General features: G+C 38.6%; 1 protein-coding gene across 8 annotated transcripts in view; it reads left to right on the top strand.

Annotated features, from left to right (window-relative positions):
* Positions 1-25,053, top strand: part of LOC128982747 (peroxisomal acyl-coenzyme A oxidase 3-like) — a 177,620-nt gene that overhangs the window by 107,716 nt on the left and 44,851 nt on the right. For all 8 annotated transcript variants that reach the window (XM_054401695.1, XM_054401699.1, XM_054401698.1 and 5 more), the window contains one exon: positions 4,682-4,842. In XM_054401695.1, coding sequence (XP_054257670.1) covers positions 4,682-4,842 — 161 coding nt within the window. The remainder of the gene's footprint in view (positions 1-4,681; positions 4,843-25,053) is intronic.

Genomic DNA, 25,053 nt, shown 5'->3' with positions numbered 1-25,053 from the left:
CCTTATGCACATAGATGGTTATAATACTTTCAGAAGCTATAACAATCTGAATCAAAGTGAGGGTATCGTTGTCTACATCGATGACTCGTTATCAGTGTCCTGCAATCAGCTGCTGCTCGGTGGCGTGGCTACGAGCTTGTCCTTGACCTTCGACTGGACCGGGGCAACATGTAACCTGCTCTGTGTATACCGCAGTCCGAATACATCTTTACAGATATTTAACGGCAACTTGAAAGAATTTTTAGAATTTAACACAATAAGTTCTCAGATAAATGTTTTGGCAGGGGATTTGAATTGCGATAGTATTCAAACTCACAAGAAGAGCGGTACCTCAATATCCTGTCCGACTTAGAATTCATTGATTGCATTGAAGTAACACGTCCTTTGTTACAAAGACAAAATGTCTTCCCATATTTTTAAAAAGTGATAACGATCCTTGCCCCAGACTCCTACACTTACACTCCTGTGGTGATCCGCAGAGAACAAGTGGCACAATATAAGTACTTAGTCGTTGCCATGGATCAGAAATTAAGCTGGATTCCACATGTTTTTGGTATGTTAAACAGAGGCTGAGAAGGTTGGTCTATGCTTTCGTTCAGCTGGGCCAGGTGTTGACGGTGGATCACTGCAGGATGGTGTACTACGCCTACGTGTAATCGGTGCTTCAGTACAGAACTTTAGCTTGGGGTGGTGTCTCATCCGCTGTGCTGGAGCCCTTGTTCATATCACAGAAATCTTTAATAAAAAACATTCTTAAAAAACCACTCTGATATCCAACAGATCAACTCTTTATTGAATTCCCAGTAATGAATATTAGGCAATTACGGAAAGTAAATAAAAGAAACGTCTTATAACACTTAAAACATATATTTACGCTTATACTGTTACTCACAAGATGGTAAATATACAAAAAAGATGGTAAGTGGTGATCGATTTCGATTGGACACTCCAATCATCATCAGACCCAATAGGCGAATGACAAGAATCTTAATGGCGTCCCTATTGGCTACCGGAAGCACCGGCCAATACATTTTTATAAGTACAACTGGAATCAAAATGTATTTGTTCATTAATCAACTTATTTCTATTTTTACATTTTTCCTTATAAATATACAATTCTTCCCAAGCATTCATTACATATCCTTTCTTATTATTCAGATTATTGGTGGTAGCTCTTGAGGGTGCGGGTGAGACGACAACGCGGCATGTCAAGGTGTAGTGCTTGCCGGGTGTCATAGCGGTGGTGAACTTCTCTTCGGTCAAACAGATGGACATTCTCTTTCAGGAGTATTAGGATGTTCAATACATATTGACTGAAGACTGTAAGAATGCCCAGATCTTTAAAAAGGGGCCTACAATGTTCGTTGTAGTCGGCTGACATTATGATTCTTACAGCTTTTTTCTGGAGCAATAATATGTCCTGTGCTGCTGGTGAATGACCCCAAAGTACCAAGCCGTACATAAGATGGCTATGAAACAGAGCATAGTACACAGTTATCGAGAATTGCTTCGGCATGATGTTCCGAAGTTTCCTTAGGAGGCAAATAACCCTAGATAGCCGTGCGCATACCCTATCAATATGTGAGCTCCAGCTTAGTTTGGGATCCAACCAGAAACCTAGAAGTTTAACCGCCTCATCTCTTTCGGTTAGTGGCTTCAGTGCCAACCAGAAACCTAGAAGTTTAACCGCCTCATCTCTTTCGGTTAGTGGCTTCAGTGTGCAGAGCAAGGACTGAGTCTTAGCTGCATTTAATTTCAGGCGGTTTGCTGTAAACCAGTTCTTGGCCAGCTCCAAAAGATGGTCAGCTTCAATATGCAGTTGCTCAATGTCGCTTCCTCTAGATATCAGAGTGGTGTCGTTAGCGAATAGGAGGGTGGAGCCATTTAGCCTCAAATCGTTCACCGCTACACTAAATAGGAGATACAGTGTGTAAGGTTGTGTATGTGTGAGATGTCTGCTATAGTGTCCAGTGGGTCCATGTGCTGTAACAGAGGCATACTTTTAATTATGTCATCAGCTACTTTTGCTAAATAGTCATTAAAATCATCCAGTGAAGCCACAATGGGGGGATGGCGTTAGATTTCCTATGCTCATTTACAATTCCCCAAGCAGCCTTACAGGTGTTTGAGGACCTCATGATGAAGCTAGCGTTATAATCTTTCCTTGCTCTTTTAACTTTAGAACTGTAGTCCTTCTTAATGTTACAGTAAAGATGGAAGAGACGAGTTTTTTGATCTTCATCAGGAGAACTTTTAAAGCGATCATGTACTAAGATCATAAGTTGACGGATTTTGGCTAATTCCGGAGTGTACCATGCATTTGTCTTGGGTTTGGAGTTATTAGGCCTACTAACAGAATTACTATTTTGTTTCGGTTTTGATATTTTTACTGGAAAAACATCATCAAAAGCATCTTGGAAAAGTTTGGAGAAACTGTAAAAAGCAAATTCAGGCTCTACAATGCTACTAATCGGGTCCCAATTTACAACTTCCAGTTTACTGTAAAGCAGCGGCAAGCTTTCCTTATTTACAGGTCTCTTATTAACTAAGTATTTACCATGCCAAGAGGGAGTATTTCTTACCTGTTCAGTTTTTACCGTTAATAGCACAGCCCCATCATGATCCGCCACCAGGGATTTGACAACCTTTGAGTCACAGTCCCAAGAATTGATGTTTGTGGCTACGACATCCAGGCAGGCCTAAAATTAAAATTAAAATCTGGTTGGAGTTCTTGTTGATACGTGGAGGTCGTAACTTCTCAGCAAATTGATGAAAGCTGCTTCTTCTTTTGACGGCTGCTCGAGGTGAACATTAAAATCCCCACAGATAATCAGTTCAAAAGTAGGCTTACACAAGTAGTTAAGGCATAGGTCTAGCTGGTGTAGGAAAAGGTCAAATGCTCCATCTGGGGATCTGTAAACTGACACTATAGCAATAGGTCTGGATAGGTTGGTTATCTCCACTGCACTAAGTTCTAGAACCAGCTCAATAGTAAAATTTGTCACATCTATTGGTTTACAATTAAATTTTGCTGCTGTGTAAATTGCCACACCACCATTTTTGTGTTCCTTGCGGCAATAAAGTCTGCTTGTTGCAGACCACACAATTTCCAAGCTATTAAGCCAGTGCTCTGAAATGCAAAAAATTTCACACTTTTTCTCCTCTACAAAGAGTGAGACCAAGTCCAGCTTGGTTCTAAGGCACTGGACATTCAGTGACACAATAATTAAATTAGTCTTATTTACATTATTTACAAGTGACGGAACACTAGGCCTAGGCCAAGTACCACAACAGTTTAGATCATCACCCACAGTTTTTGCACTTAATCCTAAGTTTTGTTGGTTACAATTTAAGTTGTTACTGTCCTGTAGAAGGTAATCCCTAAAAAAGAACCATTGACACTCTCACGCCTATTCTTCTATTCTTCTATTCTTATATGGGACGTAGGCTCTTGCAAGTACCCCTTTGGGCCATAGGCTAGGGTTAAGAATTTTCCCTTCAAAGTCACCAGGAACTCCCACCTTGTAGGATTTATATGTCTTGAAATTTGTTTTAAGTTCTCTGCACTCGATGTCTGATATTCCCTGACCTGCCAGATGCTGAGAAATCTCTTCGTCCGATGTACTTGGTGATAGTCTGGATACGAAGAAGTGAGAACGCTTGTTCGCAGGTTTCAAGCTAGTAGATACACCATTCAGATGCCATCAGAAATAGCTTGGTGGATAGGCCACTGTACTCACTGGAGGAGCTGAGTAAAGAACCCCTAAAAGTCATATAAAAGCCTTCATTACAAATGGGGAACACGTTTTATTTACCGCCACAGCCTGTTTAAGTTGTATTGTTTATATGTATGTAAATAGTAGTGTTTATTTTTAAATGTATATAATAACGCAGTCTATCCGACATTGTCGGTCAACGACGCAGCTCACAAGTATCAAGTAAGTATCAAGTATTCATTAAACCACTATAACTCAAACAAGCAACAAATATTTACAGAAATATCACATTGCTATCCCACTAGAAAGCGGATAAATTTTGGCCTTCCATCCGACATTATCGAGGCGGAGGGTGGCAGTGTTGCTGTGTACAAACGCAGGATTGGCGAGTGGCTCGCATGTATCGGGTGGGCGGCTGCAGAGGTGTTGATACAGTCCATTTACACAGTATAATTTTGAAAATACTTAACTGAAAAAGATGATTTTGCCACGGCTGATGTCAGAATTCAACCATGATTTTGATTTTGTCACCCCTTTCTGTAATTTTTAGTTAGTATGACCCATTTTATTCAACTTTTGTTTGAATGTATTACCATTACTATGGACTTTCGTCTCTGTTTAAATTAAGTTAAGGGTTTCCTTTCTAATATTTCTATTTATATAAGTTTTTGTTTCTTTTTTAATTCCTAGTAGCTGTAGTTAATTGCATCGAACAATTTTTCAAAACTCTGTTTGAAGCCTAACAATAATTTTCAAGAACTCTTTCCCCCATCACAGATCGACAGTCTATCTGGGTAATGTAATTCTGTTGTAATGTTTCATTTTTTGAATAAAAGTATTTTGATTTGATTTGATTCTTAATTGAATATGCCAGCTTGAAATTTTTTTTATGAAAAATGATTAAACCAACCTTAAATCAAAAGTTAGGAGTCAAAATGAAATGTTTGGTTTGTTCCATTATTCAGCTGCAGCACTTGGCACTCTTATTGGTGGAAGGATTGGAGTAGTCACCCTTGCTACCGCCTACCACACAAATGCACTTACAATTGCCATTCGTTACTCAGCCGTGAGGAAACAGTTTGGACCGGGGGAGGAGGAACTTTCTGTCATTGAATACCAGTTGCAGGTATTGTTATGATTTGATTTTAAGGCCATGGGTCATGGATGTTGTAATGTCTAACTTACATATTCACATTGCCTGCCTAATTTGTTATAACATATGGTTTATGTTATATTTCTATATTGTTATGAGTTTGTTTATAGTTGACCTGTTTACATTCAGTATTCTATCTTATTCTCAATAGACAATAGAAAATAGACAATAGACAAAATCTTTATTGAAATATTTCTAGAGAACATTCATGCGTCAGGTACATAAAATGTACAGTATGTACATAAACTATTACAGTCATTTGCAATTACAATTAGATTTTTTTTCTCTTTTTAGCGAATTTCCCATATAGGGAATAAGCTATTACCGTAGTACTCATGGTAAGACCTGGACGCGGGACCGATTTTTTTTTTCGTTTTGATGTCCCTAGAGGCCAAAAACACTATCCGTTCAAATTCATATATATATATATATATATGTCCGTCAGCACGATAACTCGAGCAAAAATGATCCGATTTTGATGAAATTTGGTACAAACGTGTAAACGTACGTTTATTCGAACGAGTTCGCGATCCAGCATGATCGGACCATGGGAACGGGGGTTTACGGGGGGTTTTATGGGGTAAAAATAGGTTTTTCCCATTTTTGACCCAAAAAACATAAAATTTAGCAATTTCTTTCCAAACCATTTTGTAGAGCTTAAAAAAACAAATAATTTAGTATATTGAAGCGTTATTATGCGCCTAATGGTTACGGAGAAAATTCCAAAAAATTGTAAATTTAAAATTCCCATGTTATTCTTATGGAGAATAAGTAAACTGTTGTAGTTTGCTTGTTTGTGAACATATTTTGATCAAATTTGGAAAATGTTTTTATTTCTTACTAACTATTCACATTTTACAAAAAAAAAACAAAAAAAAACAGTTTTACCCTCCCTGATGCAGCAAACCTAAGTACTTGTTAAACTAATTCTATTTAAATCAAGAATAAATGTTATATTTTTAAGTAGACATTTCAGTGTAAATCCAATCAGTCAAATGGAAATTCGCTTAGTCTGCAGGTTTGCTGCGGCGGGGGTATATTTTTCATTGTAGCTTATTGTTTAAGAATTCATCCTCAGAGTAGAACGGCCGGTCCAAAGCCAGGTTGTCAGGTGCTTCTTGAACAGTTTGGGTTGTTCTCTCTTAAAGTGCTCTGGTAGGTTGTTAAAGTACAGAGCACCTTTGTAGGATGGTTTCTTCTCGTACAGACTCAGATGGTGTTGTGGGAGGGAAAAATTGGCGTGATGCAAAATTGTGCTGGTGTATGTCTCTGTGTGCTGGACTAGGCTGTTTTAGGGGTGTAGATAATGACTTCTCTTATGAAGAGTGAAATTGATGTGAGAATTTTAAGGTTCTTGAAGGCTTCTCGGCAACTGTCTCTATAGTTTAGGTCGGCAAGGCATCTGATTGCTCTTTTTTGCTTTAGGAGTACTCTTTCCAGGTTGCCTTTTGATGTCCCACCCCAAGTCGCAATGCCATATCTGAGGTGGGACTCGAATAGAGCAAAATATGCAACTTTGGCTACTTCTGGACTGCAAGCTTGCTTGATCCTACGTATAACGTAGAGGGACTTAGCTTTTTGCAGAGCTGGTCTATGTGGGGTTTCCATGATAGCTTGAGTCAATTATGATGCCTAGGTATTTTGTGGTATTTTGTGGTATTTTGTGTTTGTAGTCCCGGTATTGTAATGTCTGTGTTGTTGCGTTTGGTGGTGAAAGTCATTTGAACGGTTTTGCTTTCGTTTAGAACTAGGTCGTTCGAGGTACAGTATTGCTTTGTTCTCTGGAGTTGAGTGTTGGTTTTCTCTTCCAGATTTTCCATTGTTTTATCCGCAAATGTGAGAACCGTGTCATCTGCGTACATGGTGGTGTGTCTATCTTCCCCAATTCAACTAGGTAGGTCATTCGTGAGAAGGAGGAAAAGGACTGGGCCAAGTACTGATCCTTGGGGTACTCCTCTTTGCACGTCTACAGCTTTGGATTGGGCCTTATACTTTGTGCTGTTCTTAATGTAGGCTATTTCCACAAGCTGTTTCCGGTTACTAATGTAGCTTTTAAACCATTCTGCTGCTCTTCCTCTCACACCCAGTGTTTCCAGCTTGAGTAGAAGAAGTTCGTGGTTTAGGCAGTCGAAAGCTTTACTAAAATCTAGGAAGAGGCTTGTTGAAGTGTTGCCTTCTTCTAGCTGGTCTAGTATGTGCTCCCTCAGTTGTATTAAGGCTGTGGCTGTCGATCTGCCTTTGATAAATCCATGCTGTTGACTATTGAGAAGGTTGTGTTCTTGAAGATGGTGTAGGAGTTGGGCTAGTACTATCTTTTCGATTATTTTTGAAAACGTTGATATTAGGGAGATTGGCCTGTAGCTGTTTCTTTCTATTGTTGGTCCATTTTTGTATTTTGGGTAGACTTTAGCTATTTTTAATTTATCTGGGAATTTTCCTTGTGAGAGTGATTTATTTATGAGTACTGTCAGGGGTATTACTATTTCATTCTAACAGTTTTTTAGAAGTTTAGCTGATACCTCATCAGCTCCGGATGGATTTTTCATCTTTAGAGATTGAATGGCCTTTTGCACTTCTTCTTGTGTGACCCGTCTGAACTGGAGTGTGTGATGTGTTGCTGGTAAGTGGTCTGTTTTGGCATTGGTTCTAGAGTTATTGTTACTTTGGAGTGTTCGGTCGGCTATTGATGAGAAAAAATCATTAAAACAGTTTGAAACTTCTATTGGGTCGTCTATTGTTTTATTGTTGATTTGAAGATGGATTTGGTTTTCAGTATTTGATCTCTCTTCCCTTTCTCGGTTTATTGTTTGCCACAGTGCTTTAGACTTGTTTTCAGCCTGATTTATCTGAGCTGTGTTGTTTTCTTTCCGAAGCGTTTTCAAATGCTGGTCGTACTCCTTTTTTTATAGTTGTTCTGGCTTTGTCTTCCATAAGTCCGGTTGTTTGCTCCTTTTCTAAGGCCTTTATATATTCATTTTTTAGTCTAGCCGATTCTTGATTCCAGCACTGTCTACTTTCATGTTGTTTAACTCTTGACGTTTTAAGAGGGCAGGTGTGGTTTAGTGTTGTCTGGATGATGTTGCTGAAATTGTTGTAGGCTTCATCTAAGTCATGAGTTTGTATTATAGTTTCCCAGTCTTGTTCTTGTAGTTGTGTCTTAAAGTTATCTATTGTTGTTTTAAATAAATAAATAAAAATGCCTTTATTTCCGAGCGTCTCTCAGTACAAATATTACTGTTTTACAGAGTAACTCAGGTCAAAACTAACTAAAAATACAATACTATTATAATACAAGACATCGTGTGATAAAATAAAAATATAAAATATATATATACAACTATTTTACAATATTAATACGTTTTTTTAAGTTTCGTTTAAAAGCCAGGACCCCCAGCTGTTTTAGGTCCAAGGGGAGATCATTGTAAATCTTTGGGCCAAAGTATGAAAACCCTTTCCTACCCACTTCCAGGCGCACTTTTTGAAAGTGGAGCAAGGCGTTGTGCCGGGTCTCGCGTTGGGTCATCTCCCCACGTGCCACAAGCCTTTCTACCAGGTACTTAGGCTCTTGCTGAACCAAGACCCGGTGGATGAGGCTACAAGTCTGCGCCCTGCACACGGCACCCATTGACAGCAACCCCGCAGCATCCCGGAGTGGGGATACTCGTTCACGCTTACGGATACCGTAAACGAAACGAACGGCGGAGTTCTGCACTTTTTGCAAACGGGACATCTCTTCCCTTGAGATGCTGTTTCCGAATGCAGGGAGACAGTAATGGAGCACTGACACCACTAGTGACTGTACCAGCTGCAGCTTGGCTGTCTCTGGCAGGATGTTTTTGTACCGGTACAGACCACGCAACCTTCCCAAAGCCACCTGGGAAACATAAGTGATATGGTCCGAGAATGTGAGGCCACTGTCAAGTACCACACCCAACGTCTTGACAGTATCTCTCACCAGTAAAGGGTTTCCTGTGAGTTGAACTTGCATGTCTCCATTTGCAACTCTGTGAAGAGTAGTGGGTGGAGCAATATGAAGAACAGTGCATTTGTCAGCGTTCAATTTCAAACCATGTTTGCGTGACCATTCACTTACTCTCACCAGATCAGAGTTCACTCCTGCAAAAGCTTGCACAGTGGCCTGAATCTCGTACGAGAAATGCAATTGGCAATCATCAGCATATGAATGCACATTGCAGTGCCTCACACATCTGGACAGATCTGCAGTGTACAGGGTAAACAAAATGGGCCCCAGACAACTCCCCTGAGGTACTCCCCTTGATTTCTTAAGGGGAGGTGAGATATCGGTACCCACCCTGGTCACTTGCAGTCTGTTTTCCAGGTAGGATCCAAACCAAGTGATTGCATCACAATGAAAACCAAAATGTTTCAATTTTGCCAGGAGTAAACTATGGCTTATGGAATCAAAGGCTTGCGAGAAATCAAGCATGACTACAGAGCTACACCTGCCTCCGTCCCTCGCCACAAACAAGTCTGCAAACATATTTAGCAATGCAGTACAGGTGCTATGGTTCTTTCTGAACCCTGATTGTAGTTTGGGAAGCAGATTCTCTGCATCTAAAAACTCTGCTAATTGGCGAATTACTAATTTTTCCAGTATTTTGGACATGGCTGGCAAGACTGATATTGGCCTTAAATCATTAAAGTTCGAGGGGATCTGCTTTTTGGGCAATGGATGTACCATACTTTTCTTCCACGCCTGTGGGAATTCACTCTTTTCTAGAGATACATTCATTAGGTGAGTTATTGCATCAATCGCAAATGGGCTGACGGATTTAATCATTGCAATGCTTATTTCATCAACACCGACAGCTCTAGATGTAATTTCATTAATAGTTTCCCTCACTTCGGGTACTGATATTTTTTTAAACTGGAATTTATTTGTATTTGTATTATGTGTATCTTCACTGTATGATTTAATCAAATCTGCATCAGCTTCAAAAAATGATCCCATTTTTACAAAAAAAATCATTCATTTCACTGACCTTAAAATCATTTGGTAAATTATTTCTGCCCTTTCCTGCTACTATGTCACTCTGTTTTAGGCATTTCCAAAAAGTCCTTGTATCCTTACAGTCTGACAGTTTTTCTGAGAAAAAAATTCTTTTTGCCTTCCATACAGCCCCATTAAGTTTGTTTCTTACTTTTTTGTAATCCACCCAGTCTACATCCTGCCCTGAGCTTGAAAATTTCCTCCTTAGTTTATTTTTCATTTTTATTAACATAATAATTTCATTATTCCTCCATGGTGCTTTATTCTTTGTCACTCTCTTTGTTACTAGCGGTTTTGTTGAAGATTCGTTTATTTTCTTTGATGTTGTTGATGATCGGTTTTCTAGTGATTATTTTTGCGATTTGTGCGGTATGGTCAGATAGTCCTGATGTTATAACTGAGGTTTCTATTTGTTGATTACCAATGTTTGAGCATATCCAGTCTAATGATGTTTCTACGTCACTTGTAATTCGAGTGGGAGGTAGCCTCATTCTTAAGATATTGAAGTTAGGAGTTCTTTAATTTTTGTCGTTTTCATTGTCATCAACTAGGTTGTTTGCATTGATGTCTCCCATTATTAATATTTGCTTATCCGTAGTGAGCACTGTTTCCAGTTGTTCAGAGAGTATATCGATGGCTTGGTCTAGGTTTGCACTTGGTGGCCTGTATACTCCGAGGACCAGCAGTGGATTCCGGTTTAGCTTCAGTTCAAAGAGCACAGTTTCGCAAATCAGTTCTGTTTCCTCGCTACTTGTGCATATGAGTGATACATGCTTTTCCCAGCCACTTCTTACGTAAGCGACCACTCCTCCTTTGACATGGGATTTCCTTGAGAAGCCTCCAATAAGTGAGTAATTTTCTACCCACGTGTTTTGCATGTTTTGTTGTGCCACGCCATGCTCTGTTATTATGATTAGGTCCGGGTCTTCATCTTGGAGGAAGTGTGCTAGTCTATCAGTTTTTTTAGATAACCAATTTATGTTTTGGTGTAGAATTTTAAGTCTTTGTTGGCTATTAGGTGTTAAGGATTTTACTGTACGGAGTGTCGGAGGGGATGTAACACATCCCCTCCGACACTCCTCAATTAAATTAGTTTCATGTTAACTAACTGCCTAAATTATTTTATATAATCAGAGTAATTACCGCTGCAGCTCAACTCTGCTATTTCACCAACATCAGGTTATGGGCCTCCTGTTTACTGAATTTTAATTTATCTGATTATTTTGTCCAAGTTCACCAACTTTGAAAATGTATCAACCTCCTTCAATAGAGAAATTGAAAGGCTGTAAAAACCATGGAAACAGGGGTGCCCAGAAGGGGGGGGGGCATGGCACAATTTGCGCCATCAAGATTTTTGGGGGGGGGCATGATTTTTTGGGCGGGATTTTGTTTTTTTTTGGAAGGGATTTTATACCAGCAAAGATTTACAGGAAAATTACAAAAATAAATTACTACAATCATACGCAACAGTAAAAAGCACTGTTTACTTGTTTAACCTTTTAATCAGGGTTACAAACGTTATTTAAGTTTGCCTTTTAGACCAACAACGAAATTTTCCCGTCAATCGGTAAATGTTTTTTTCTAGTTTGATGACGGTTCGTAGACCTAATGGCTCGACTGGCAAAGCCTAAAATTTACAATATCAGTACAGTAATAACCCGTTCCAACGTTTAATGGTGTAATGTTTAATGATCCCAACATTATAACTATATTTATTGCTAAGTTTATTAATTTCGTAATTTATTTAGGCCTAATGCAAAACATCTGGTTACAGTATTATTTAAAAGATAACCCCAACCATCATGGAAACAATAAATCAATGCGTTACTAAACTAAAAAAAATAAACATGTCGTTGTCATTGTAGGTTTGAAAAATATAGGCCAATTACAACACTGTATATTCGAACTGTATATTTGGGTGATCTTTCTCTAATTGGATAGAGCTTGTACAATGTCATGTGTAGTGAAATAGTATCCAGGAAGTGTGGAAGTACGGAGAAATGTCGTTGTTAGTTTCGTTGGAGGTTATGTGTGGGTAGGGGTGCACGGGGAATACTTGCATTGGGGCGCAGTCGGACTACGCCACTGGTTATCTTTACATGAAAAATACTGTTTTGTAACTTAGTTTGCTTAAAAAATTATGCAATAAGACAAAAGAGATAGGAACGCATCAGGGTACAATTTAACCCAAATCACACAATAATCTACCTTAAAATGAGTGAGAAATTTGAGAAAAGAATTAGTGTGAAATCTATATAATTAATACGCGACATGAAACTTTGTCGGTTGAACTCCTCCGCCATTTCTTAACCGATTTTATCCATTGACGTCTCATTGGAAAGAGCGTGTCGCGTAGATTTGCAAACTGGCCTTACATTTTTGAAAAAGTTCCTTGGCTCTGCCCCAGTGACTTCGAAAGTTCCCATGTTATCCTTATGCAGAACATAATTGTTTACATTCTGATCAGCTGTATAATATTATTGCAGTACATTTATTTACTATTTGAGTTTGTGTAAACATATCCCCCAAGACGGATCGTGTTAGTATGGCTGTATCTTAAATTTGTGCATTTATCGTGGTTTTGTGTAGCTATAATTTGTTTATTTGTTTCTTTCTTTTAAATTCCTCCGACGCGACGACAACGAAACATGGACAGGAGGCGTAGTAACTCATCACAGTCAGCACCTGACCCTGGACAATCTCAATTATTAGGTTACCAATGCGCCCTGTTAAATATTTAGTAATTCAACTAAGGACATTTAATAAAATATTTATTTAATAACATATGAACTATATACAGTCAAATATAAACAATTAATCAAGTAGTATTAACATTCAAGTCAAGTTTTTAGTTCAGTTATTGAAAGGATACAACAGCTGATATGATGACATCACTGTCCAAAGTTCACTACAGCACTTCGTACTAGTCAGTTCAGTTTAGACTCACCTCTCTCACAGTACACAGTGCTTACCTTTTGGTTTAGTTCATATTAAATATTTTAATCTCTCTTTCTCTCTTACCGCTCCAAGTGCATTATTTCATCATTTCTCATTTAAATATGGATTCCAAATTTATAGTACCAAGTGTCAAGCTAGGATCCAAGAAGATATTTTTATTTAAAGTAAATGTGTTGTAAATTTTCGTGTACAGTCCAGAATATTCATGAGTAGTGAATTGCTTTCTTTTTATTAATGAAGAAGAGTTTTAATTTAAATCAGTGAAGAATTACATACTACACAACAATAGTCATTTCTCAACATCATCTTTCATCTGTGGTCCTTCGATTCTCGTCACTCTGGCCAGAGCCATCGCTTCTCTGCTCATCTTGTTCCTGTTCTACCAAAACCCTAATGGATCTTCAGTTTTAGGATCTAAAGGTATTTCTCACAATTTTACCTCTTAATACCATATTTAACATGGTCCTTCGAGCCGGATGTTTCCCAGCCTATGGAAAATAATCTACTGTGACTATTAAGTTTTGTACTTATTTGAACTGAATAAATTAATTGAATAAATCTGTCATCAACATTAAGTATCATTAACAAGAGGATTAAATATTTTTGATCACATTATTATCAATTTATTAAATTGTTGCAGTAATTTGTGAAATAACACATAAAGTTTTGTTGTCCCAGACAGAAAATTTTGTTCTCAGACTGTACTGTCTACAACTCCTGTATTTTCATGCATAGTTTGTCTATTCTCTATTGTGCATTATCGGGCTGCATCCTGTCTGCCCCCCTCTCTCCCCCCTGTAATGTGAAACAAGTTTCTCTCTTGTTGCTGAATATTCAGAAAATCATGGAAGTCATACCAACTTCACAGCTGATCAACACTAGCGCTGCTGATGGATAGAAATGAAAACTTAAATGTCATTATGCAAGACTCTGTTTATGTTTTCATAACCTCAATTGTTTGCTTACACTTTTAAATTAAAGTGACAGAAGAATGTTTATTAATACGGATTGAACATTTAATTACAGTTTGTGTTTGAAATAACATGTTTTATTGAATTTCAAATTTATTATCTGGAAATAATTGCAGGTAGATATTTTCTGGGACTTAAACTTTTTATAGGCCTATACTATGGCTGAATATTTCTCTCTGATTTCAAGTTGACTAATATTAATATTTAATACAATGAATCCTGGCTGTCTTTAAATAAGTTTTGCTCATTATAAACTTATTTTAATCTGCATTTATTTTTATTTTGGAATTTTATTGAATTTAAGACTTATTCAAAATGAGGTTCTCAACTTTTGTGAAACAATCTGAGCTTGTGCTAGCCAGGCTTAAGTCAATTGAAGCAAAAGTGCTTGCTATCGAAAAGGAACCTATCACTCCTCAACTTATAACAAAGCTCACTCTTTTGGATTCCACCGCTACAGCCAAAAATAATGATTTTGACAAATTAGTGAATAAGTTGTTCGGCACTGTGCCTTTACCTGAGGAATTAGATGAAAGTGAAAATATCACTACAATTTCAACATTACAAGATGAAATAAGTGATCTCTATGTGTCTATTCACTCTTTGTGTGTGAACTTGATACCTTCCCCAAGCTCTAACCAGTCGAGCCAGCCAAACCTGGATGATTCCAATGCAGCTATCAGCCAAGTAGCTACAACTAAGGTTAGTGTACAGCTTCCTAAACTTCAACTTGGTACCTTCTCAGGTCAACATGAAAAGTGGATGGCGTTCAAAAATTTGTTTGAAAATACTATTCATAAAAATGATAGTATTTCTGGTGTTGAAAAAATGAGTTATTTGTTAAGCTGTCTTGAGGGAGAGGCACTTTCAGTTGTTAAAAACATCCCTATGACTAATGCTAATTATTTTATTGCATGGGAATCTCTACTTAAAAGGTATCAGAATACAAGATTACTAATCTCTCTTCATGTCAACAATGTGTTAGACTTACCAGTTCTTCACAATCCCTCAGTGAAGCAACTTAGAAGGTTTTTGTCTGTTTTAAATGAAAACATTGAAGCACTTAAAGCTCTAGATGAAGAAATTTCTCAGGAAAATTTAATTTTGACCTCTCACTTGTTAAGAAAATTTGATTCTGATTTTCGCCATCATTTTGAACAGAGTCGAAGTGATAACTCTGTAACTCCTAAGTTAGATGAGTTAACCAAGTACATTGAGTCTCACTGTGTAAATCTTGAAGCAGCTAATCTTACTAATGTGGGATCATCTCTTAAGGGTACCTTAGGCCACCACACTCAAGTAAAACCCCCTCAGCGCTCAAATAAATCGGCGCTTATTGCAACTCCTCGCACTGTTTGTACATTTTGCGCAGGTGCAGATCACAAAATCTATCAATGCAAAGGTTTTCTTAAATTGACTTCACAAGAAATGTATAATTTTGTTAAAGGCAAAAATTTGTGCACCAACTGTCTTGGCGATAAGCATAAGGTAAAGGAATGCAATTCATGGCGTACATGTTCTACGTGTAAAAGAAAACATCACTCTCTTTTGCATTTTATGGATTCTGAAAATAATCCCTCTCCTAATGTGTCTAAAGGTAACACAGACAAACGAGCTCCAAGTTCTGACTCAAATAAAAATGAATCTGGTTTTGTTGGTTTGACAAATACAGAGAACACAGTTCTTCTTGCCACTGCTTTAATTGTGGTAAAATCAAGCGAAGGTAAGACCCTAGTTTGTAGGGGAGTTTTAGATTCTGCTGCTCAGTCTACCTTCATTACTCAAAGATGTGCTCAGTCTTTAGGGATTAAGCGCTCTCATGCTAATAAAACGCTTATTAATGGCATCTCGTCTGCTCAGGTGAAAACAAAAGGGTTAACTCATGTCACTCTCCAGTCCCTTAGTGGATATGTATTGGCAAGCTCTCACCCTGTCTTCATTTTGGATAATATCACTCCAGATTTACCTCGAGCTAAGATCACTCCTGAAGTTCGCTCACAGATGCAACATTTAATGTTAGCCGATCCTACTTTTGATAAACCCGCTCCTATTGATGTTCTAATTGGAGCTGACCTTTTTGCCTCCTCTGTGAAAGGCCAGTTTTTGTCACTTGGTGAGAATATGCCTGTAGCAATTGACACCATTTTTGGATATGCGCTCTTAGGATCGACCCCTGTTGCCTCAACTTGCAAAAATTCATTTCATGGATTAGTCACACTCTTAACCACCAATAGTTTGGATCTTCACACCTCTATCCAACAGTTTTGGGCTGTAGAGGAACCCCCTCTTACAAGCAAGCAATCCTTAGCCGAAGAAAAATGTGAAAAACATTTTGTATCTACGCACTCTCGCACTCCTGAAGGAAGATATATTGTCTCTTTGCCTTTCTCAGACGATCCGTCAACATTAGGCAACTCGAGCAAAATGGCAAAATCCCTATTCTGGTCTCTGGAGAATAAATTTCGTTCTAATCCTGATTTCAAGGAAACTTATGTTGATTTTATGAGAGATTACTTGTCTTCGGGACATATGACACTCTGTCAGTCACCACGTCTTAAAAATAATCCTCATTACTACCTTCCACATCATGGAATTTTTAAAGATGGAAAATTAAGGGTAGTATTCAACGCATCAGCACCTACATCAACATCTCTGTCTCTCAACAGTATTCTTCATCAAGGACCAAAACTCCACAACAACATATGTGACATCATTCTCAACTTTCGCCGACATGCGGTTGTTTTTTCATGCGACATCAAGCAGATGTTTCGACAAGTCCTTGTAAAGGAATCTGATCAGATATTTCAACTTATTTTCTGGAGAGAGAATGATAAAATGCCTCTTCAAATCTATCAGCTAGCGACTGTCACTTATGGGCTCACATCATCGCCCTACTTGGCAAATCGTGTCATTCAACAACTCATTATTGATGAAGGAAAAAATCATCCTCTAGCCGCAACTGCTCTAAAGGATCAGATTTATGTCGATGACGCCCTATTGGGTAGTAATTGCGTAGAAAACGCTCTTTTGTTGAAAAATGATGTGGTTCAGTTACTCAAAAAAGGAGGTTTCGAGTTAAGAAAATGGTCTTCGAATAATCCATTACTCTTACAGTCGATCCCTGAAGATCACAAAGAAAAACCTATTGGTTTTCGAGCTCCCGAACAACCAGTTCATAGTGTTTTAGGACTTAAATGGATTCCTAATGAAGATGTTTTTTCTTATTCTGTAGGAACTCAAAATATTAAGGAAACTCCTACAAAAAGAATTGTTTTAAGTGTGATATCACAGATCTATGACCCGTCAGGATGGTTAACTCCTGTAACCTTCTGGTCCAAATCCTTCATGCAATACTTATGGACACTTGGTCTCGATTGGGATGAACCCCTAGACGACAGCGTTATATCAGTTTGGAACAAGTTCGCCAATGAACTTCCATATATTGAAATGCTCAAGATACCTCGCTACGTGGGACTTTCTTCAGCTAAAGATATTCAGCTACATGCTTTTTCTGATGCAAGTGAAGCAGGATATTGTAGTTGTGTTTACCTGAGAGTTGTAAATTCACAAGGAATTATATCGACTTATCTTCTGATAGCGAAGTCAAGAGTCGCACCTCTGAAGCGTATTTCCATACCTCGCTTGGAGCTCTGCGGAGCACACCTGATGTCTAAGCTCCTAAATTACTGTATACAACTTCTCTCACCTCACTGCAAGATTAGTTCATACACAGCTTGGTGCGATTCCACAATCGTGCTTTCATGGATTGGCATGCCCTCTTATCGACTCAAGGTTTATGTGTCAAATCGAGTTGCAGAAATACAGGAAAACATCCCACCTTCATTTTGGCAACATATTTCATCACTAGAAAATCCAGCGGATGTTGGGTCAAGGGGTACCGCCCCACAAGATTTGATTAACCACACACTTTGGTGGAATGGACCTGTCTGGTTGTGTAACTCTGAAGAAAATTGGCCAAAGTCTGTCTGTAAATCTTTACCTGAAGAGTCTATCCCTGAAACTAAGATTCTCACAGTTAACACTCTCTCTGCTGTTCCGGATGAACCATTTTCTCTCCTCACTCGCTTCTCATCTTGGACAACACTACTTCATGTTTCCGCATACCTGCTGCGCTTCATTCATAACACCAGAAATAAAGTTAAACAAATTGGGAATTTAACTTCTCAGGAGATAAAAGAGGCTCATAACCTGATTTGTAAATTGGTTCAACGAGAATATTTTTCTGAAGAAATCTCATGTTTGAAATCCAATAAACCTTGCTCTGTACGCATTAGACGCCTAGCTCCTTATCTGGATAAAGATGGCCTCATTCGAGTAGGGGGAAGAATAAACAAGGCTGATATCTCTGAAGATCACAAACACCCCGTCTTGCTACCTAAAGGTCATAGGTTAGTTGATATTTTGATTGACCACCATCATGTCTTATATTTGCACTCTGGTCCAACTCTAACTCAGGCTATGCTGGCAAACAAGTACTGGATTCTCAGTGCTAGAAGCTTAATAAGATCTAGGATCTTTAAATGCATAAAATGTTTCAGATGTAAACCTCCTCATTCTTCTCCACTCATGGGGGAATTACCTATGAATCGAGTTACACCTTCAAGGCCATTTTCCATATCTGGTGTAGATTATGCAGGACACTTCTTTGTGAAGCAACATCTACTAAGACGAGTTCAACCTATCAAGGTTTATATTTGTATATTTATTTGCTTCTCTACTAAGGCGGTACACATAGAAGTAGTAACCGACCTAACAGCGGATGCCTATTTAGCCGCTCTTACCAGATTTGTCTCCAGACGAGGAATCGTTTCAGATATTCACTGTGACAATGCTACAAATTTCACAGGTGCATCCGAAAAACTCAGACGCAACTTTGAAAATTTAATCAAGGATTCCACAGTACAATGCTACGCTGAGAATTTCAATATTAAATTTCACTTCTTACCTCCACATGCACCTCATCAGGGAGGCCTTTGGGAGAGGGCCGTCAAAAGTGTGAAATTTCACCTAATAAGAGTCATTGGACAACAGACCCTGTCACTGGAAGAGTTTTCGACTTTAATCACCCGTATTGAAGGAATGATGAACTCTAGGCCTATAACTCCTCTTTCTTCTGATCCCTCGGACCTAGAAGCTTTGACGCCAGGTCATTTTTTAGTAGGTGGTCCTCTTATGACACCTCTTGAACCTGACTTGCGTAGCATTCCTATCAACCGATTAAAACGCTGGCAGTTAGTCCAACAGTTCAGTCAACATATCTGGGCTCGCTGGCAGAAAGAGTATCTGTACACTCTTCAAGAGAGAAATAAATGGGTCAACCCCAAGAAGAATATTGAAGTCAATGACTTGGTTGTCATTCATGAAGACAACTTGCCTCCACTCTCCTGGAAGCTTGGACGAGTTCTCTCCGTTTCACCTGGTACTGATGGAATAGTACGGGTCGTGCACCTGAAGACCGCAAGTGGACACCTCTCTCGTCCTGTGACAAAGGTGTCTGTCCTTCCTATGGAATAGTGAAGAGGAGTTACCACCCCCCTTTTTTATTGATTTTCTCATTTTTTGTGTTGTTTTCAGAACCCAGGGGTTCAGGGGGGGCCGGTATGTTAAATATTTAGTAATTCAACTAAGGACATTTAATAAAATATTTATTTAATAACATATGAACTATATACAGTCAAATATAAACAATTAATCAAGTAGTATTAACATTCAAGTCAAGTTTTTAGTTCAGTTATTGAAAGGATACAACAGCTGATATGATGACATCACTGTCCAAAGTTCACTACAGCACTTCGTACTAGTCAGTTCAGTTTAGACTCACCTCTCTCACAGTACACAGTGCTTACCTTTTGGTTTAGTTCATATTAAATATTTTAATCTCTCTTTCTCTCTTACCGCTCCAAGTGCATTATTTCATCATTTCTCATTTAAATATGGATTCCAAATTTATAGTACCAAGTGTCAAGCTAGGATCCAAGAAGATATTTTTATTTAAAGTAAATGTGTTGTAAATTTTCGTGTACAGTCCAGAATATTCATGAGTAGTGAATTGCTTTCTTTTTATTAATGAAGAAGAGTTTTAATTTAAATCAGTGAAGAATTACATACTACACAACAATAGTCATTTCTCAACATCATCTTTCATCTGTGGTCCTTCGATTCTCGTCACTCTGGCCAGAGCCATCGCTTCTCTGCTCATCTTGTTCCTGTTCTACCAAAACCCTAATGGATCTTCAGTTTTAGGATCTAAAGGTATTTCTCACAATTTTACCTCTTAATACCATATTTAACACGCCCTAACACTACCCCAAAACGAATTTTCGTTCTCAATTGGCCCTCTATCAATGACCTGTATTGCCTGTACAGCGAGGCATTTTGAGAAGGAGAAAACCGACCGGAATGCTTTAGGTTTATCAATAAAAAAGATAAACATGGACAACCTTATTTGGCTATAAGTCAGGAAATGTTTGTAGAAAACATTAAAAAGCAATACCAGGTTACGAAATATGATCAAATATTTACAGGAAATGTTTATTACCGTTATATACATCGTGAATTTCTCCATGAGTTACACACCGATAATCTTTGAGTTGACTCTTTTAAACTCATTGTAAATATGACCTGTGCAATTCGTTTTGAAATAACTCCTGCAATACTTTGCAATTGCTCGAATTCGAGCAACATGTACACTAGTTTGTTTTATTTTAAAATGTGGGAATCAGTTGACCTATTTGTGTTTCCTTTTTAAAACTCAATAGAATATATTGCCCTTTAGAGACGAAATGAAGAAGAAAAATTACTTAAAGCAAAATGTAATGCAAAAATGTTCAGGGGTGTTCAGCCGACTGGAAAAACAACGAATTGTACTTTAAAATGTTGATTAACGGGGTAGGGTTTGTGAATACAATCATGTCATACATTCATTATCTAAGAAATTGTTACTTTTTAATAATCACCAATAAAGTTCACCACAAATCGCCGTTTATTCTCTCTTCACATAGTTGTCTCACAAAAATCGCATCTGCATAAAATAACCACGCGTCTGTGATCCACAAGGAATAATCACAAAGTTTCTGTGATCGAGGGAGATAACCACAACTTTGCCGTGATCGTGGGATGCGGCCAAGAAGTCGCCATATTTTGTAGGACATGACCACGCACGACGATGTTTTACCGTGAAGTCCGTGCACAGATTTTTTTGGTGCTATCTAGAGAAGAGAAATTTGATAATTTTCTGTTGAACTTAGGAAAATGACACATCGTAATACAGTAGCTACAACAATTCTGCATCTGTGCAATTTCATTTTCGTGATATAGTCCTTTGGTTGGAGTCAAGTGTGTAGCCTTAAAAACCAAGGTTTGCGATTTTACTGACATATACTGACTAATGTTATAAATGAAAGGGTGGAGTGTAGATGTCATGCTTTGGGGGGGGGGGCATTAGGCTTGGTTTGGGGGGGCATGCGCCATTGCCTTTGGGGGGGCTGGGCACCCCTGCATGGAAAGTTGCCGTTCAAGCATATTTGGAAGATTGTGAGCTCTGGGACTGTATTTTGGGAACTGAAGAAGATAGAAAGAAGCTGACAAAATGTAAATCCAAAATAATATTGCTAATTGATTCAGTTAACTATATCCATGTTCAATCAGTAGAAACAGCCAAGGGGTTTGACCCGAAGAGTTGGTTTGCTGCGATTGTTAACAACAACAAGGCTATAAAATTGTAAGTCCATAGAAGATTATGTCAATCAAATTGTATCAACAGCCCACAAGCTAACCAACATTGGTCTGAAAGTGGATGATGAGTGGGTAGGAACAATTTTACTTGCTGGACTACCGGATCAATCCCAACCAATGATTATGGGTATTGAAAGTTCTGGTGTCAAGATAACGGCTGATTCAATCAAAACTAAACTACTTCAAGATGTATCCGTGGAAAATGAATCTTCCAAATGCATTGCGATGTACGGTTATGGTCGAAGAGAAAATTCAAAACCAATTTTTCAGAACAGCCACAGACACAACACTTCAAGCCAAAAGAAACCCACCAAAGACAAGAAACATCAAGATAGCAGAGGTTACAAGGGTCCTCGATGTTTCCAATGCAACGGTTATGATCACATATCAAGGAACTGTGACAAATCCAGGAACATCAGCACCAGAAATGAAAGAGACAGTTGTAAGTCTAAACAGGACAATTCACTCTTTGCTGCCTTCTCAATGCGAACAGATGTAAGTAATGATTGGTACCTAGATTCAGGAGCTAGTGCTCATTTATGTGTTGACAATGTGATACTTGAAAATAAAAGGAAATCTCCACAATTGAGCATTACCACCGCTAATAATTCCACTATGGTAACTGACACAATTGGAGATACAAACCTTTCTGTACATATTTCTGGTATTTCATCACATGTTAAAGTTCAAAATGTATATTATGTTCCTCAGTTGAATGTAAATTTACTGTCTGTCAGTCAAATTGTGAGCAAAGGGAACACTGTGATTTTTGACAACGAAGGAGCTCAGATTTACAATAGTGACAATGAAGTAATTGCCACAGCTTCTAAGGTCAACAACCTGTTTAAATTAAATATTCAACCCTCTTCAGGCACAGCCATGACTGCAAAATGCAATGATCAAATTCTCTGGCATAAACGTATGGCTCACCTGAACTATGATGATCTGACAAAATTGTCGAATGGCTTGGTGCATGGAATCAATCTTTCTGATAAAAAGCCTGATATTCCTTGTGAATCATGTGTACTTGGCAAAAGCCACCGACTACCTTTCCAACCAAGTAGCAGTAAAAGTAGTGAACTGCTTGAATTGGTACACTCTGACTTGGTTGCACCGATGGAAGTAAATGCTCTTGCTGGTTCTAAGTATATTCTTACTTTCCTAGATGATTTTAGCCATAAAACATTTGTTTATTTCTTGAAGACAAAGGATCAAGTTTATGAAACATTCAATTCTTTCAAACGTCTGGTAGAAAATCAAACTGGGAAGAAAATCAAAACTCTGAGGACAGATGGAGGTGGTGAGTATTGAAGCAAGAAGTTTTCTGAGTTCTATGAGAAAACAGGTATTGTGCATCAGACTAGCTGCAGTTATACGCCACAACAAAATGGTAAAGCTGAGCGATTGAACCGCACACTAATGGATCGTGCCCGATGTTTATTGCTCGACTCCGAGCTGCCTAAATGTTTTTGGGCTGAAGCAGTTAACACTGTAACTTACCTGTTAACACGTTCAATGCGGGCGTATCCGATCAGATACGGGCCGAGCGCTGTTCAGGTGCTGCCGTAACCGATGGAATACGCTCGGCAATGCCTTTCGTATATCATAGTTTTTGCTCTAGCGTCGGTCGAAGGCGGACCTATACCACGTTAGCGTGTAGTGGGTGACTTGCTTTTTCTTGTGTTGTAGGTTGGTAGTAAAATTTCCCCATAAAATCCCTGTCTGGCAAACTTAAAAATCAACTTGTTGTCCTGTCTTTCTCCCTCAAATTTGCAATACTATGGGACCGGCTACGTTCCAAGCAGTGCTGCTATCTGTGAGTGTTTAGCGAACCACGTCGACTCTTGTTATAAAGCAGGACATCACCGCACGTTATTTGCTATTCGTCATACCGAAATATGAGAGCCAATAACCCGGCAATCGGGTTTGTTCGACGCTGCGGGCTGCGCCGCACTGGGGCTACGCCTGCTGTTTGATGGCCCGCAGCGAACGTGTTAAATCGCTCACCAAGTAGGAAAATTTCTTTGACTCCTGAAGAAATGTGGTCAGGCCAAAAGCCAACCCTCTCTCACGTGAAGACATTTGGTTGCAAAGCTTATGCACATGTCCAGCACCAAATCGTAGGAAACTTGATGCAAGATCGACACCATGTATTTTAGTAGGATATTGCTCTACAACAAAAGGCTACCGTCTCTACAATCCGAGGACAAAAACAGTACTAATTTCAAGAGACGTGACATTTTCTGAATGTGAAAAAGGTAGTACTTTGATGAAAAATGACCAAGATCAAGAGGATTACATGTTTTACATTCCTCCAGAAGATTTAGATTTTCCTATAGCAGCACCCGAACAATCTGAATATGACTCAGCAGATTCTGACTTTGAAGTCAATGAAAGTTCTGAACTTGAAGAAAATCATCCGTTGCCAGTATCCAGTGATCGACCTCAGAGAGTCCGTCAACCTCCCAAATCTCATGAGGATTATGTAACTTTTTATGTTGAGAATGAAGAATCTAGCAACAATCCAACAACCCTGAAAGAAGCGATGGAAAGCCCTGATAGGGAATTGTGGGTACAAGCCATGAATCAAGAACTTTCATCCCAGATACAAAATAATAGTTGGGAGCTTACAGACCTTCCACCAGGAAGGAAGGCTTTAAACTCTAAATGGGTATTTAAAACCAAGAGAGATGCAGATGGAAACGTCATATGCCACAAAGCAAGACTCGTTGTAAAAGGATGTGTTCAACGCAAAGGCATAGACTATGATGAAATATACTCTCCTGTTGTGCGTTACAGCTCTGTACGCAATTTATTAGCATTAGCTGCTGAAAAGGACCTTGAAATAGACCAAATGGATGCTGTCTCTGCATTTCTTCAAGGAGATCTCACCGAAGAAATATATATGAATCAACCTGAAGGATCTCATCAAGAACCAAACAAAGTTTGCCGATCAAGAAAAAGCATATATGGTCTAAAACAAGCCAGTCGTGTGTGGAATAAGAAACTTCACTCATGTTTGACAAAAATAGGACTGGCTCAGTCAAACTTTGATTCCTGCGTTTATCACAAGGTGAAAAATGGGAGGATGTTAATCGTTACAGTCTGGGTGGACGATTTGCTTATTTTTCATGATGATAAACATCTCAAAGAAATCCTTAAGTCACGACTAATGAAAGAGTTTAAGATGAAAGATATGGGGACAGCAAAGTTTATTCTGGGATTTAGAATAACCCGGGATAGGAAAAACAAGAAGATTTTCATCGATCAACGAGCCTACCTTGAAAGTGTATTGAAACGATTCAACATGGATCAATGCAACCCTGTTTCTATTCCAATAAATGTTGGAGAAAGACTTTCCAAAGAGCAATCACCCAAAACTGTAGAAGAAGCGAAAAAAATGAAGAATGTACCATATCAAGAAGCAGTTGGAAGTTTATTATTTGCTGCTCAAGTTTCACGTCCAGATCTTTCATATGCCGTCAGCTG

This window comes from Macrosteles quadrilineatus, unplaced genomic scaffold, assembly GCF_028750875.1.
Source record: "Macrosteles quadrilineatus isolate MER2022 unplaced genomic scaffold, UCM_ALF_1.0 Scaffold_1__1_contigs__length_201487025, whole genome shotgun sequence".
Classification (NCBI taxonomy): Eukaryota; Metazoa; Arthropoda; class Insecta; order Hemiptera; family Cicadellidae; genus Macrosteles; species Macrosteles quadrilineatus.
The sequence above is the reverse complement of the archived record's forward strand: the minus strand, read 5'-3'. Positions and strand labels throughout refer to the sequence as shown.